Consider the following 17,808-nt stretch of genomic DNA (forward strand, 5'->3'; position numbering starts at 1 on the left):
AAGACACTGTGCTGCATTCATGCACAGTTGTAAAAAGTTTTTTTTCAGTGTGGCAGTGTAAAAGGTAAAATAGAATTGAATAAAGTATACATTTTTGAGTGTTTTGTGAGGTCCTGGGACAGGGATGTCGCATGTGTACAGATTGTAAAGCCCTCTGAGGCAAATTCGTAATTTGTGATATTGGGCTATATAAAATAAACTGAATTGAATTGAATTGAATTTAGTCACGGGGTTCTGCAAACATTGGGATTGCAGGAGCCATTCACATCTGAACTAGTTAGTTAGTTCTGGAAACAGCTCTCAAATGCCATATACATTAATATATTGATTTGTAAAATACTGTGAAGAAACACACGCACACATTGTTTTTGTCTAGGTGCTCAGTCCAAAAACTGCACTGATTCATGCCTGTCAAGGACATAAGAACTGTTTAAAGTTCCAATAAATATTGAAATTTCATTAGAAAAGGGATAAAACCTTGATCAGCCAGTTTTAGCGTTAAATGTTGCACTTTTTTTAATGGTTTCACATTTGAAATTGACAGGACAAGTGTCGCAGTTGATCTATTTAATTATCTGTATCACTAGTGCATTGTGACAATCGGTACTCGGTATGAACCTCATGGTATCACAAAGTAGATATTTCGTATGGAATTGGGACACAAATTAGTATGTATTTGCTTAATGACATCCATCCGGAAAATATAGTTACAGTCATACTTTTTAAGGAAATCTAGGAAATATGTGGAAATCATAGCAATCAATATGAGCTTTAGAAATAGCAAATAGTACACAGTAATTTACTGTGTATGAATCTCACATTGGTCAATAGAGATCTGGTTTAAGGGGAAAGCTAGCAAAGAGCATGACAACCATGTAAAACACCATGACAACAATAAGATACTGCACATAACTGTTTATCGTTATCTTCTTTAATTGTGCGTCTTAAAAATGATTATACATTTTATTTACAAGTTTCCGGGGGACCATGAACGCAATGTTATGGGAGGGTCTTGTGAGTATCGGTTTGGTCGTTTCCTCCTCCGCCGTTTTACTCTACAGCTGCTTCGCGGACGGAAGACGGCAGGAGGGGAACACGGAGGCCTTTGATATTTGAAAGCACACCCTGGGAAAGGTAAGCACATGTTTGTTTTCCTTTTATTACTCTCGTTTCATTGCGAGCGCCCCTTGAGTCAGGAAAGCGAGTTTGAGGTGTGAAGGAAAAGTAGCTTCGGAAGATACGTCAATGAGGCGAGACGCCACCAGCCGCAAGCTCGGCGAGTGGAAACCTGTTACTTGTTTAGAAGTTTTTTTTCTGGCGGAATGGCTGACGCGTTTCGACGTTTAGGTCATATAAATATAAAAGAAAAGTATCATTAACTGTGACACTCGCATGTTTGTTCTCTCCAGTCGGAAATATGGATCATATCAGACAACAACCCAGCCCTGTCTCTACCCACAATATGCTTTATTACGTAATATAAGTTAAATATATGGACTTCAGCTGTGGAGGAAGGCAGAGCAGATCTTTCCTCGCTGTGTAAAACAATACAAAACGTATCGAGCTATTTCTCTTTGGAAACCTGTTTGGCCAGTAAATGGGAGTTGATGATATTGGATGTTTTATTCAGCTGTACAGGAATTATTAGAAGGCACAATATCAATAATACTTGTAGGTTACCGAGTGAGTGACCGTTTTGTTTTGGTTGTGTCCTCAAAAAGTCTCCTTCTCGCCCATTTTAAATTTCTGTCCCGAGGAAATTCCTCTCTGCGAGTCACCACACCCTTGTTGTGCTGCTCTGCTACTGTAGCGAGGACCCTCATATCTCACACAGGCTTGTTGTTCCCCTAATTGTCTTGGCGTGTTCCCCATAATAAAGATGCTACCACCGGTTTCTGAGCCCTGCAAAACTAATGCCACCCATCAACTGGACTAGCCCCCTTTTGTGTCTCTGCACTGTCCCGCAGGACGTCAAAGGGCAGACACACAGCCAGAAGAAGAATCCTTGAAGATATCTTCCTGGTATAGATATGTGCATGCTTGCATGTCAAATGTTTGTGTTTGTGTGGCTTCTACAGAAGAAAGTATGATGTCATCGTAGCTAAACAGCTGACTAGGCTGTTTGCAGGTAGTGGTCAGAAGTGGAAGTGTTACCCTCACACACGAACACACACTAATCATTGTCAATGCAGTGGAAGGAAATGTTGTGGAAATCCCCAATCGAGACTACATTAATGCAAAAGCAGAAGTCCTTATGTCTGCGGTTGTCATCAGAGGCATCAGGGAGGTTTTGACTCACTCTACCAAGTGATATAATTCAGAGCCTCTGTGTGGAGTGGGCTGTATTTGGCTTGTAATTATGAGTGTTATAATTTGCAAATCGAGATGGATGTAGGTGGTGCATTGAAAATACTAATTATTCAGGAAAGTAAATGCGCTCACACAGGAATCCTTGCAAAATTAGAGAAATTGACTAATTAAATGTTTTTCTAGGTTTTCTTGGCTTGAAGTGCATAATTATTTCACTCCATAGCATACACATATTTTAAGTTTGTTTTGAATCAGGACCCTGACTATGTGGATCAGGTAGCTTGTGGAAAGTCAGATGTGTCATATTTATTCAACATTTAGGTAAATGTAAAATTAAACTCGACAACATCAATTTATTTGGCCAAAAAAAACTTGATTGGGACATCCATACAAATAACAGAAACTTCTAATTAAAATATGAGTGTGTCATAATGACAGACTTGACATCTCCAGCATGTGCACTCTTATTCTTTTCTTCTTGTCACATGGAGGTCATGTCAGACGAGAGCTGAATAGCTCAGTAGGTCAGTACGAAAGCCATCATGGAGAACAATTATGGATCAAAAGCTCTAAATGTGCCAGGATCTCCAGAGGCCGTTTCACCCTGGTGCTGCACCTCATTGTGTTCCCCTTGGCATGTTCTCCACCACAGGCCTACAACTAGTGTTTTACTGTTTGCCTTTTGTACATCCAGCCCAAGCCTTAGGGGTGGTGACTGCAGGAAGTTCTCCTAAGCAAAGATTTAGGAAGTGGTGCATGGACAGAAGGGGATTGCCCAGATGGCCGTTATTCCTTCCTTCTAGCTCACGCTGGTTTGTGTATTTTAAGGCCATAGGTGCTTATCAGTCGAGGGGCTCAAACACAATGTTCCACCCTTTCATGTCTTTAGATTTTTCAGGGCAACTTTCCAGCAGCAGTATTTTCTAAGGAGGTGAGTATCGTACTGAAAGTGAATTTCACTGCAGTTTCTGAACAGAACACAAGAAAATGCTGAGTTTCGGCTTTTATCTCTATCTGTTTTCGAGTCATCTGATGGTGATTGGCAAACATGTCAACATGGACAAATGTGTCTGTAAGCTTCTGGGTGTATCATGTAGAGACTGTATGCAGATGAGAAAATCCTCTACGGCAACACGCATTCTTGTTCGAAGGCCTTTTTCTTTGTGCTAGCAGTTTTGGGAAGTTCCTAAAGGGGCCATTTGGAAAGCCAAATATTTCCTCTGAGTAACATTGGCAGCAGGGCTCTTAGGGATGGGAACTGATAGCTGGTTCCATTTTGGATCCAGCTGGCAATTGGCAAAATACCCAGATTAGTTAAACTGAGAGATGCTAACAAATCTCTTGTGACATCTTTTTATCTCGCCTCACTTTTGTATTAGCAAAGAGCAATGGCAATCATGTAGACAGCAGGCTTTGTTTGTAATAGTTACTGTTAAAATGACAAACATCATGACCCTCTGGAGCGTAAATTCAGTACAACTACACTGAAAAGATTGTCTTTTCTTTGGTTAATGTGCTCTCTGCACCTGGTGTCGGTATTCAGCCAAAGGTTAGGACGCATATCTCTGTTGTGTCACTGTACGATGACTGTGAGTGGACTGTGTTGATCTCTTCTGAACTACAAAAACACTGTGGTGACTCTTTTCCTCTGAAATAATCCAGCTCATCATCTCAAGTCACTTTGAGAATCTCCCGTTATTCACATCATATCAATATTTGACATTAATCAGATCAACCTAATAGTTCTGAGACGGGACCTTCAGTATTTGGAGTAAGTAGGCTACAGCTATTAATTGAATGTGTCCCACTGCGTAGGTACAGGCTCTGAACATTAAAAGCTGTATTGTGTTTGCCTTGTCAGCCAAGAAAAGGTGATTAGACATATTTGGGTTGCAGGTATTTTTTCATTTAGTGGCAGTCAAAGTTGAAAGTTTAACCTATTAAGATAAACGATGTGAAATTATTGGGAAATTGTCTATTGGATCTCATACCTAACTGCTGTAACACTACACATAGTTGTAAGGCAAAGATGGACGGTTGAGAAACTGTCGTGGTGTTGCGTGGGGGCAGCTCCATCTAGGCTGTGTTCATGTGTCTTCTCAATTTTTTCCAACCTCCTTGACCCCCCTGGTCCCCCCCTCCCTCCACCCTTCTACCAAGCCACTTTGTTGACTACTACTTGACTACTACAAAAAAGATAGATGACATACGCTCTTCATTTACTAATCCATCTTCCATAACTACACCTCCAGTAACTTCACCTTCTTCCCCCTTGTTTTCCTCTTTTATCCCCCTGTCTCCTAATCAAGTTCTTACCTTGGTAACCTCTGCCCGCCCAACCACCTGCCCCCTTGACCCCATCCCTTCTCACATTCTCCAGTCCATTGCTCCGGACCTTCTTCCCTTTCTCACCCATCTTATTAACACCTCCCTCTCAACCGGCTGTTTCCCTAACTCTCTGAAGGAGGCAAGAGTCAACCCTCTCCTGAAGAAACCCACTCTCGACCCGTCTGAAGTCAATAACTACAGACCTGTCTCTCTCCTCCCCTTCCTTTCCAAAACTCTAGAGCGAGCTATCTTTAACCAAGTCTCCTCCTTTCTTCACAGTAACAACATTCTAGACCCCCACCAGTCTGGATTCAAGACAGGCCACTCAACAGAGACTGCCCTCTTTGCTGTCTCTGAGCAGCTTCACACTGCTAGAGCAGCCCCTCTCTCCTCTGTCCTTATCCTTCTAGACCTTTCCGCTGCCTTTGACACAGTGAACCACCAGATCCTCATGTCCTCCCTCCAGGACCTGGGTATCTCAGGCACCGCGCTCTCACTCTTCTCATCCTACCTCACCGACCGCTCTTACCGGGTAACCTGGAGAGGATCTGTGTCTGAGCCTTGTCCTCTGACTACTGGGGTCCCTCAGGGTTCAGTCATTGGTCCTCTTCTCTTCTCTCTGTACACCAACTCTCTTGGCTCTGTCATTCGCTCGCATGGCTTCACCTACCACAGCTATGCTGACGACACCCAACTGATCCTCTCGTTTCCCCAATCCGAAACACAGGTAGCAGAACGAATCTCTGCCTGTCTGACCGACATCTCTCAGTGGATGTCCGCTCACCACCTGAAAATTAACCCGGACAAGACTGAACTTCTCCTCCTTCCAGGAAAAGGCTCTCCCACCCACAACCTAACTATTAACTTCAACAACTCAGTGCTGGCTCCGACTCCGACTGCCAGGAACCTCGGTGTGACGCTCGACAGTCAACTCTCCCTGACTGCCAACATTACCGCAATAACACGCTCCTGTAGGTACATGCTGTACAACATCAGGAGAATACGACCCCTTCTCACTCAGAAGGCGGCACAGGTTCTGGTCCAGGCTCTGGTCATCTCACGGCTAGACTATTGCAACTCCCTCCTGGCAGGTCTACCTGCTACTGCCATTCGACCTCTACAGCTCATCCAGAATGCAGCTGCTCGACTGGTCTTCAACCTCCCGAAATTTACCCACACTACTCCGCGACCTTCACTAGTTGCCGGTGGCCGCCCGCATCCGCTTCAAAACATTGGTACTTGCGTACCGTGCTGCAAACAGATCGGGTCTGGTCTACATCCAGGACATGGCTTTTTTTTTTGGCTTTCATTTGTGCTGTGTATGTGAGACGGATAGGAGGAATGCAGCACCCTAAAGATACGCAGCATTAGCTTCCTGATGGTGACATCACATTGAGAGAGAGAGAGAGAGAGAGAGAGAGAGAGAGAGAGAGAGAGAGAGAGAGAGAGAGAGAGAGAGAGAGAGAGAGAGAGAGAGAGAGAGAGAGCGAGAGAGAGAGAGAGAGAGAGAGAGAGAGAGAGAGAGAGAGAGAGAGAGAGAGAGAGAGAGAGAGAGAGAGAGAGAGAGAGAGAGAGAGAGAGAGAGAGAGAGAGAGAGAGAGAGAGAGAGAGAGAGAGAGAGAGAGAGAGAGAGAGAGAGAGAGAGAGAGAGAGAGAGAGAGATATCCTGATTAGCTCTGTCCCCCTATCCACGGCATGACTAATTCATCCCATCTCGTGGAATATTAATCAAAGACTTTGGTATGTTTTACGTTTCTCCACATCTGTTGCTTGTGTATAACATGCTGATGTACTGACCACCGCGCCTCTCCTTCCTTCTCTCCTATCTATCGTCTGTATGGCCACGGAACTCTGGGGCGGATGAAAGGATAATTCTGTGTGCTATTTCCCTCTTTTGTCCTCTGCTTTGAGCTGTGCTCTGTGATGAATTGGGTCGGGGTAGTCTCAATGGCTCTGTCCTATTTTGGGCTCCAGCTAGGTTCTCTGACTTTAGCTGCCTCCCCGGCCTGGATCCTGAGCAGCCACTTCTGGTCTCAAGTTTGATTCAACCTTCATAATCTTGGTTTCAACTTCTGAAGGAGTTTCATTGTCTATGTATTTTAAATAATATTAAATTTATATTTCCTTACATTTTAAATCTCCACAATGCACACTTGGCCTTAAGTAAGTCCACATTGAAATGAATAAAGCAGTCTGAATATGTTGGTCAACTAAATAGCTCTGCATCAACAAAGTGCATTCGGCACCTCCTTAAACAGGTCCTCCACAGATTCTCAGTCTGTTACAGGTCTTACAGGAGAGTATTACTGCATGTGTGAAAAAAGTTCTATGAAGCCTGTTGTTGTTCCAGAGAAAGCTGCTTTAAATTTGATATCAATCGATGTTACTGTTCTAGTGTGAGCTGAATGTGTAGTTGTTGAAGTTTGGCCCCATGTTTGTTCTTCATGGTGGTCTTCATGGATAATTTATTCCTCGAAATTTCCACCAGGAGAAAGAGGGAGCGATACTGGTGGATGGAGAGATGTGTGTTTAGAAGAAAGGGGTGCGGGGTGTTGAAAGTGGGTGAGACATTCCTCAAAGCTTACGTCCTCCCACATGTGTACACAGTCAGACAGGGTTTGATTGTGAGCTTTCAGTGATCCATTATTCTTCTTCACGTGGAATGCCTTTTCCTGCTTTTGACCGATCAGTGTGTCAAAACCTGAACTGTTAACACTCAGGTTATATTCGTCTGTAACAACTCAAACTCTTTGTTCAAACACCCCCTGTCAAGTGTACAGGCGATGTACACTTGACAGGGGGTGTCCTGGCACATTCCAAGGAAAGATAAATCACAGGGACATTAATTAATTTATGGCCTGCTGAGCAGCTTAAATCCTGTTTTATCTTCTTGGTATTCTACATCTCTCTCTGTCCTTATTCTGTAACTAATTTCTCCCAGGTAGATATGGTGTATGGTGGCTCTATTCATGATCTCCTCTTGACCTCCATCCGTTAATGTAGCTTCGAGGCATCTACATATCATGACCTTACCTCCACCAGGTTTGATCCTTGGCAATGTACAGCCGAGGGTGCTGTACATTACCCTGGAAATACGATCCAGTAAGTATATTTAACTGAGCCATGAGTTCGAAGGCTTCTCTGAAGCCAAAATGCAGCACAAGTTTATAATACTCTGGGACAGGATTTTACAACTTCATCACGTGGTAAAGAAAATGTAGAAATATGCTGTTCATCTTAAATAGTAATCCAGCAGGAATTTGCACTTGGATGTATTTAATCGGTCACACAGCCCTGCCTTGTTAGATTACATCATGTTGCGCTGCAGCAAAAGTTGAGCCAGATTCAACTTTTTTACCCAATAATATTTTGTATAGTGTCCTGTAGGTTTTGGATACACGGGATGCCTGTGAAGAGAGAAGTGTCTCTCATTGTAGGTGGCACAAAGTTGGACAGCTTCTCACGCTAGAACAAAATGCTGAAGTTCAGATGCAGCTGTCAACATTTGGCAGCATTTTAAAGGTGTGGTTCACCTGCAAAATTTAACTGAAACTGAGGAAAAGCAGCTCTGATTGCATTGCTTTCTGCTGCATACTGTTCGCCACACAGTTTCCCTACTCAACTCTTTGTGGGTCCCACTGTTTTGTAATTGGTTTACAAGCTTACATAACTTTTGATAATGGTAGTTTTATGGCTTGTACTCCTTATCAAAAGGACCCCAAACAACTTCTATTGAACAGGACTGGCTAATGTGTTACAACGGCAGGTGTGAGTCAAAACCTACCAGGTAGGAATCAGAATCTGTGCTGCATGTGCAAGGAATGATAACTTTGTCCTTTGCTACTCCACACAGAGACAAACATTATGCAAGACGGGAAAATTAATCCTAAGAAACGTGTGAACGCACAATAGGTTATATGACCTTTCTCTTCGAGACCGGCGTGTGTGTGTGCAGGTACTGAATGTCTCTATATTATGGCTCACGACTGGTTTCTTATTGTTTTTTGTAACACTGATAATAATGCAGTGGCGGGTTGGTCTATTCAATTCACTGCTACTTGTACAAGCAATTTTAATCTCACACAGATCTTCATTTCAATTATTAATGAGTGTATTTGGACTTACTAGCATACTACTTAATTATTAACTGTTGAATTTAACTCAAGTAGGCTGTCATAATACAAAAGCATACAAAAACAATGAACAGCTGCGTACTTTGGGCTGATGTCTTAGGTGGGTTTAATTTGTTTTAATGAGGTTTATGTAGCTTATAATAATAACATAACATAACAGTCCTAGTTAGTTTTAACTAGGTTAAATCGTAAAACCTCCACTCTGTTATATGGGTGTCTGCTCTCCATGAATCCTTACACACAGTGCAGACTCTTGTTAACGTGAACAATCCCACACTGAGGAAGAGGCAGGACCAGCTGTGTGGGACTCCTCCTTGAGCTATTAAAGCTTATTTGAACTGACCCCGAGGGGAGAAACTCGAGGAGGGAGAATGAGAGAAAATGACAAAATGGTTGAATTCCAGATGTCTTTCCTTCGGCTCATATTCTCTCCTCCCTCTGTTTGTCATACCAGGAACTCACTTCAAGTATGGCAGGCAAATGAGGACAGCATTGTCACAGGAAGAATACACAAAGCACGTTAAGCACCTGCATATCTTCCCCCAACAAAAGAATGACTGTTATGCGGACCAGCAGGAGGAGCAAAACAATGGACATTTCATAAGTTTAATAATGAATCGAAACACTTAAAATTCTATAAAGGTTTTCCTGGTCCACAGCTTCTCACTGCTATGCTGTCTGGCACATTTTACTTTCACATACATTTCACAGACAATTCATGACAGATAATTGACAGTTGTATTAATGAATTGACAATATTCAATAAATGGACAATCAATGATTAGTTTATAGTTTTCTACTTGATTCGTTTTTATTCCATATTTTGGGGAACGTTGGCATCACCACTTCGTATGATATCACTGTTAAAGGGAATCGTTTCATGCCACATTTCAAGGGTAGTAGAACACGCCTCAACATCAAGAAGTCCTTTGAGTGCCTGTTCCCATCCTTGTACTGGCACAGTGTGCACACGCACTAAGCACTGTGTTGCCCCTGGCATCGTAGGCAGCATGGGAGAGCTACCGTTGTCAATAAGCAGCATTATTTTGTAACGGCACAAGATCTGCAGGATCTGCACGGGGCTTACCAGGTGTGTGTGTGTGTGTGTGTGCGGCCGAACGCCTGTCCTTCCTTCTCTCTAGTAGTGACAGTATGATGAATGGTGTAACAGCAGCCTGCTATCACTGAGAACAGGCGGCGTTCTCCAGAGACAAACTGGCCTGATTTTAATGTGGGTTCCTCGAAACAGCAAACTGAACACTTGTCTTTTGATTCTTGTGGTGGAAATGGTAGTGAGGCGAATTAAAATGAAGGATGTGGAGATGCACATTTAATTCTTGAACAAACACGAACGCCTAGGCTCATAATCTGAAGCTGAAGAAAATGTAACTCGTGCAATAAATGACATGATACAAATGCATTTATAATCAATTTTGGTCACTCCATGTAGAGGAGCCTCCATGTTTCCATTAAGAATTTAATTGGCTTTATTTTCTATGAATATTTGGTATCAACAGGACCTTTCCAGTCCACCCACTGATACTTTCAGGGGAAATAACTGTTTATACACAAGTGCAGCAAAACTCTGTTTACCATAGCGCTACATTACTGTTTGACATATAATAGTTACTAGTATACCTGTTGGAGTTTATGGATCTGATGATGAAAGTACACAAGTGCTTGGATGTTTTGCTTTCTTGGGTTACTTCTTGTTTTCTTAAAGCGACAATAAATTACTTTTGGGCCACTTTACAGGAAAAACAAGCTGCAAACCAAACACTGAATTATCACCCGTTGAATTGATATGGCAAACTTCTCAGCAACCAGTTGCTTATTTACACACTCAGTAAATACAGAATAACACGAATCATTATGAGTTGTCTATGGCTAACTGATAAATGTAAAAGCAATCCACCGCTTTTTTGCTCAGTTTGCTCCACTAACGGGCTCTTTATCTGCTAAATGCTCCACTTTGTTCACCAGCTAACTGTCAGCCGTTTGGTGCTGGGCAGGTAGCGTAAAGTGGGCATCTTACTTTTTTACTATAAACAGCTGCCCGCTGTAGCCAGAAACAACAGAGCGGTGAGAATAAATTCAAAACGGTAAAGTTATGGGTCTCGAAACCAAAACGATAAGCTAAAAGATGCTGAAAAACTCTAGAGCGGAGGAGTCCACATATAAGTGATCATATTAACCATTAATAATGTATACAGTAGAACTATTGATTTTAGCTCATTTAAATAATGTGTATATTCCTCCACAATTCATCGGCTGCGATTTTGACACTGCATGCGTTATGTTAGATGTGTAGATTGTTGTTTTGGTTTAGAAAGTACTTACTGCAGGCAGCCAGTACATTGTCTCATCACCTATGACCTTCTCTCCATTATTGTCAGCTTGTGGGAGATGTTTATTGATCCGTGTGCGTGTGCGTGTGCGTGTGCGTGTGCGTGTGCGTGTGTGTGTGGGGGGCCCTATCTTTCTCTGGCAAGCCATGTTTTACTCCCTTATACACACCTTTTCAGGGATGCAAGCAAAGATTGTAAGAGAAGATTGTAGAAGACAGTAAGAGCTGTAGATCACCAGGCCGTAGAAGTGACACATTTAGGATCACTTTTAATGTGACGTGTGCAGCAGGGTGTTGGAGCACTGAGGCTGCAGCATTACCAACGCTGTTGCTCTTTTCCTGTTCTCTTCCCTTCCACTGCTTTTCCAAACTAGTCCTGAACCCTCAGCCTGAATCTGTTTTTCACCACACACACAGGACGTAGTCCAGGAAAGGGAAGAGGGTGCGGCTCTAAAACAGACTTCGATCATCTCTTTCTTTCCTCATTCTCGTTCTCTTACTCTTCTTATTTCTGATTGGATTGTGTCACCTCCCTCCTGCCTACTGATTGTTTGTTTCGTTCTCATGCATATCTCAATTCTTAATATAAAGACTACCCACACTGTATTGTGATTGTAGATGGCAGCCATCAGGAAGAAGTTGGTGATTGTTGGGGATGGTGCATGTGGGAAGACCTGTCTGCTCATCGTCTTCAGTAAGGACCAGTTCCCAGAGGTCTACGTCCCCACTGTGTTTGAGAACTACATCGCTGACATTGAAGTTGATGGCAAACAGGTATTTTATATTTTAAATGTACATTTGTATTTGTTTTAGTTAAATGATTATGAATAATGAACAATGTTGGAAACTAGGTACAGTATTTAGGTCAGATTCTGAGTATACTTCTACAGACATATTGTACTTTCTACTCCACTACATTTAGCTGAATAGTTGCTTTTCAGAATAACACAAATCAGAATAATAGTTCGAGGCCCAAAAGAGGTCAAATTATCCAATATTTAACAACGAAGCAAAGATTAGAGAAGTCAAAATGATCTCATGACCTGAAATACAGATTTATCTTCTGACCCGGTGGAGAGGCCACCCTCGGTTGGACACCACTGGATGTCACTATTTGGTGATAATATCAAGTAACTAAAACTAGTTGCACCTCGACCAGCTACAACAGCGCCAGCTGCTCACACATCGTTCATCAGTATTAACAGCCTAATCATGTAATATATAATAACATATCGTTCACATGGGTACTTTTACTTCTGATACTGTAAGTACATTTAGCTGTTGATACTTCTGTGTTTCTACTTAAGTAGGATTTTAAATTAAGTACTCTACTAAAGGATGAGTACTTCTTCTGCCAGTGATAATCCGAGACATTCAGAACAGACATTACATATCATATTATATCATCGGGCAGGTGTATGTGTCACTAAATCTGCTGCTGTAGTGATTTAAAATGTGGCCCTGTTGGTTGAGAATCATGGCTCTGAAGACTGATGGGGATAAGTGTGTATTGTAAGCAAATCCTTGGGTCCTTTCATTGTTATAAAGCAGAAGACCCCCAGCCAACAACAGGAAATGGATCAGTGCCACCTTCCTGCCCAGTGTTCTCATGCATCATGACTAATTTCCCATTTCCTGTTCCTGTTTCCTGTGTGGTATTATACAAAGTTGACTGTACTTCAAGCACCTCAACCAGGGTAGAGAGATTTATATAAAAGTATTTGGTGTATTTAAATATTGTCAGTGTCACAGTTCAACTTACAGCTCACCTTTATTATCATTCTTTGATTATATTTAGTTGCGGTTACAACAACCAAGATAAAGGCTGAAAAGAGGAGTTCAGACGGGAAGCCTTTCGTTAAAATAAATAGATGAGGCGGACTCCTGAGAGACATTTAGTGGTCAAATAATTCAAAAGCAGCAGAAATGGACACAGGTTTGTCACGGTCAATGTCAGCCCACCGTCTCATATACTATGGACAATGCCAGAGGGCAATGTGGCCAGCCAGTCTAGTCGTTTGTCGGCCAACAAGCAAGACTTATCAAAAAATGTGTGCAAGTCAAAAGTAACTGCCATCATGCTGTAGTAGTACTCAGCTGTATCGGGCACAGTTTTCCAGCTGTGATTGCAATGTGGGCGAGGTTACTGTCGATTTTAAATACTGAGCATAAACTATGTCTAGATTACAGTTAAAGCTAATAGTCCACAGCCCTTTAGGAGATGCAGACAAAAGCCACATGATGTATTTATGCAATGACACTTCTAGGCTTTTGTGTAGAAGACACACCTATATGCTGGTTTGGGGTTGTATTGTGGACTGTGCTACAGACCTGGCTGAGTGCAACATGTTTTTTTGCTGGACATTTGTTTTATCTCTGGCACGCTCGGACTGCTAACGGTTTGATTAACAGCGTAAGAATATCCTGTGGGAACAATCTCCACCTCCTGGGGGAGTTGCTTTTTAGGCATGAAATGAATTAATTGTTTTAAATCCTTTTCTTTTTTTTTTTCTGGATCTTTTTAGTTATTCTGCCTCTATTTTTGTTGCCCATATTCTCCTTTCCCCTCTTCATCCTGCTTCATCCATGATGTAGTTGGATTAGGCTACCTTCATAATGTTACTTAAATTGCGCCTATTTCTAGCAGTCTCTTGTTTCACTTACGTTCTTTTTCTCTTTTTTCTCAGGTGGAGTTGGCGTTGTGGGATACAGCAGGTCAGGAGGACTATGACAGACTGAGGCCTCTCTCTTACCCTGACACAGATGTTATCCTCATGTGCTTCTCTATAGATAGCCCCGACAGTTTAGGTAAGGCTGCGTATCAAATTGTTTAGCTACTTAGCAACACCATAAGTAACATTTTAGAAAATGGTTGTGTACCATTAAGGTGATGTTAAAAACTCGTTGGCATCACAGTGTGGTTTCAGTGACCCAAGAGACTTGAGACAGAAGGAACCTGATTTTAAATGGTGCTATGAGTGTATCATTAATTGTGTTATGCTACCTCAGTGAGTCAAGGCAACTGGTTAAGTTTATTCAGTCATTTATACAGATTTGAAGGTGTTAGTCAATCCCGAAGAAGACAAAGTGCATATATGACTCAATCCACTAAAAAGAAAATACAGAGCTTGCATGCTGTTCTGATACTGAATTTAGGAAAATACGAACCTGGTTCTTTGCATTGAAAAAACGATGTTCAATAACATTTCATATAGATTTTGGCAAATGCTCCTTTAAATGTCCACATTTTTGTCTGACTTGCCAGTGCAGTAAAATCCACACTGATCCTCTCGAGGTTTTCCCCTTTTGATTATTTATGTTTTTGACATTACATTTCCCTGTCCACTGCGCATAATGCAATTAATGATCCATTTCATGAAAACGTAATTATTATTTAGATGGCGTCTGTTCATTACATTACATGTCATTGAGCTGACGCTTTTATCCAAAGCGACTTACAATAAGTGCATTAAACCATGAGTACAACTCCGAACAACAAGAATCAAGAAAGTACAATTTCTTCAATAAAGTTAAACTACAAAGTGCTATCAGTAAGAGCCATTTAAGTTCTACTAAAGTGCTACTACGGCGCTACCTTCCCTATTCAAGGTATAGTTGGATGTTATTCATTAATGGTGTTGTAATTAATCCTGCTGCAGCCGTGAAGACAAGCATCACAGTTAACTGTCAGTTAATCATGTCTAAAGTGTGGAATTGACTAAACCAGAACAGCTGACTGTTTCTGTGTTAAGGCAATTTAAATAAATAACTACGGAAAATGTATCTTAAAGGATCACTGCTCTCATACACTGGTTACAGTGTCCGCCCTCCGATTCCCCCTCAGGTGAACACTGAGCTCCGCCAGGACGTTTGCCGTAGTTGGTACCGTTAGAACTGCGAGCTACAACTTTCTGGCTCAGGCGTCGCAATATCGATGGCGTTGATCAAAGTGCTCCTCATCTCCTATTATGAACCTTTTTTAAATGCAGTACAAAAGTACATTTAAAGTCAATTAGGAGTTGATTGAACAGTATCCAAGATTAACCTATTGTAGATTAATTCTGATCAATGCATCCTTAAGATACTGGCACTTAATAGATGCATTTTAATTTAGTTGTTTCCACATTAAAAGGGAACAAGATAAACAAGCAAATGTCCTGGGGCTTTCTCCCAGTGTTGTTGATATGGACCCTGAAACAGATGGCATGTCTACTCCATCACAGTAGGGCATCTCCCTCAAGACAGAGCAGTCTAACATGCTCGACCATGTATCAATGTTCAGTGATCTCTTGATATTTATGTTTGTCCAGTTACAAGGAAAACGGCAAGGGCTCTCCCAGCTGTCCTTTTAGGGAAATACTTCAAGAAATTGCTGGGCAGTGACTCGGCTTGTTTTTTTAAATGTATTTTGTTTTTTCTTCCATTCTTGCAGAGAACATTCCCGAGAAATGGACGCCTGAAGTGAAACACTTTTGTCCCAACGTCCCCATCATTCTCGTGGGTAACAAGAAGGACCTGAGGAATGATGAACACACACGCAGGGAGCTGGCCAAGATGAAACAGGTGTGTGTCTGACTATATTAGTTTATGTTACTGGAAACAAATTATCCCAAAGCCAGTAGTAGTTGAAGAAGTAGTATTTCAATTCATATTACTTAAGTAAAAGTACTAATAGCACATATTGAAACACCACTACAAGTAAAAGTATGCAAGTATTATCAGCTAAATGTACTTTATGTTTGAAAAGTAAAAGTACTCATTGTGTAGTAAAACGTTCCCTTGTTTAGTGGATGTAAAAAGTGAAATATTGGCCTTTGTGATGTAGTCAAGTGAAGTACATACACCTTGAATGTGTACTCGGATACAGTACTTGGGTAAATGTACTTAATCACATTCTACTACTCTTCAAAACTAATCACTGTTCACCTTGTTGAATGAACCCCTTCCATCTTCACATTAACCCTCCAGGAGCCTGTGAAGCCGGAGGAGGGTAGAGACATGGCCAACCGCATCAGTGCCTTTGGCTACCTGGAGTGCTCCGCCAAGACCAAGGACGGCGTGCGGGAGGTGTTTGAGATGGCCACTAGAGCGGCGCTGCAGGTCCGCAAGCGCAAGAAGAGGGGCGGCTGCCAGCTCCTGTAAGGGGACGCAGTCTGTTGGCCAATCGGCACCCGAGGGAGGATTCCCGCCTTAGAGAAACCTTAATGCGATGGCTTCCGTGGACTATCTTACTTCACAGATGCAGATATGCCACAGGAGAATATGAAAGACTGACACGCCTGTTTAAAAGCAAAACAAATCAGCCTTTAGTTTTAAATTCTATTTCCTCTGCTACTCACACACCTTTTGTTTTGTTTGTTTGCGGCTCTGTTTTCCTCCACCCCGGCACACCAGCCTGTTAGTGTGAAGGACCCTTAAATGAATGTATGTTTGTATTTATGTGTGCATTTACAAACATATCATGTCTGTTATGTTTACAAAGAAGGGTCTGTCTTCTTGAGGGTCACATGCCACCTGTGAATGGCAAGACCATTTTAAGATTTGCTTTAATAGTATGGAACCCCTGCTTCACTTCAACCTGCATGTACCACTTTCTCCTTTATAAGTCAGCTTGGGTCACGATCCACCTAAATGTCACACCACTATTCCTTTTACACCCGTAAAACCCTTTTTCACCATGTGTTGAGTCAGCATAGCTCATTTCCCTCGGCTTTACCTTCTGGCATTAATGACTAAATTTAGAGCCCGTTCACTCTGCATTCATCCACGGAGACCGACATAAACTGAAGCAGCAGCAACTATTTGTGTGGAGAGGTTTTGGACTGCACCTTGCTGTGTCTCTTCCATGGCGATAGCTTAAACCAGCACTGGAGACAGTGGTCTATTGTCATGGACACAATACTCAGTCACGCTCACACTGGCTCCGAGTCCAACAGACTTGCCTCTACCAAGACGTCAAAGCCTTCCTCTGAACTCTGTACTGCTAAATGAGATCCAGTATACAGTCATCATGCACCACTGTATACTGGATCTATAGGTTTCTGGTCTCAACACAATGGATGCACACTGTATACAATTCAGACAGATTATAGTTATATTCTGTGCATAAAAGTTTCAATAAAATTTCCAGTTGACAGCTCAAATGTTGTCATTGCCAATGTGATATCTCCTCAGTTTGGCTCATCAGATCAGTAGCTTTCTTCAATATTTTAAATAAGGGCTTTGTTGTTGTGTAATGGGCCTTTTCGTTTGACACTACACCCAAGGACATAGCTTGAAATGTGATTATAATAACACGCATATGAGTCTGTGTCCAGTGTACGGTCTCTTGTATAGTCTCAGAGCTGCACCAATGAGTGTAAAAAATTCTCAGACAACCATCAGTGGTAGCGACCACATTTGTCACAATTTTCTCCTTGTGTGTTCATCACTAAGTGACATGATCATAAAACCACCATGGTTTACAGGCATCACTCTGATGTTAGTGTTTCTGTATCATGGCTAAGGCAGAGAGGTGCATGCAGTACATATCGCACAGCAGGTCCTGTCATGAAAGAATGTAAGTATATTTAATGTTACAATTGTGGTGGTCTTTCTATCCATTACATTCAGATCCACATAGATCAGAATGTTGCCAGAGTCGTCAAATTTCTGGCCAGTTCCTCTGTTTTGTTTAAACACAGAAATGTA

General features: G+C 41.9%; 1 protein-coding gene across 1 annotated transcript; it reads left to right on the top strand.

Annotated features, from left to right (window-relative positions):
* Positions 1–1,017: 1,017 nt before the first annotated feature.
* Positions 1,018–17,276, top strand: LOC117733461 (rho-related GTP-binding protein RhoA-D). Its single transcript, XM_034537129.1, has 5 exons — positions 1,018–1,134; positions 11,737–11,892; positions 13,806–13,926; positions 15,551–15,681; positions 16,087–17,276. Exons 2-5 carry the CDS (start codon positions 11,737–11,739, stop codon positions 16,258–16,260), a joined length of 582 nt encoding a protein of 193 aa, XP_034393020.1. The 5' UTR covers positions 1,018–1,134; the 3' UTR covers positions 16,261–17,276.
* Positions 17,277–17,808: the final 532 nt, after the last annotated feature.

Source organism: Cyclopterus lumpus, chromosome 7 (genome assembly GCF_009769545.1).
Source record: "Cyclopterus lumpus isolate fCycLum1 chromosome 7, fCycLum1.pri, whole genome shotgun sequence".
In the NCBI taxonomy this organism is placed as follows: domain Eukaryota; kingdom Metazoa; phylum Chordata; class Actinopteri; order Perciformes; family Cyclopteridae; genus Cyclopterus; species Cyclopterus lumpus.

Excerpts from the sequence above, each read along its gene's own strand:
- LOC117733461 (XM_034537129.1), top strand. The coding sequence starts at position 11,737 with ATGGCAGCCATCAGGAAGAAGTTGGTGATTGTTGGGGATGGTGCATGT. Across the intron at positions 11,893-13,805 it reads TTGAAGTTGATGGCAAACAG|GTGGAGTTGGCGTTGTGGGA; the intron begins GTATTTTATATT and ends CTTTTTTCTCAG. Across the intron at positions 13,927-15,550 it reads AGATAGCCCCGACAGTTTAG|AGAACATTCCCGAGAAATGG; the intron begins GTAAGGCTGCGT and ends CCATTCTTGCAG.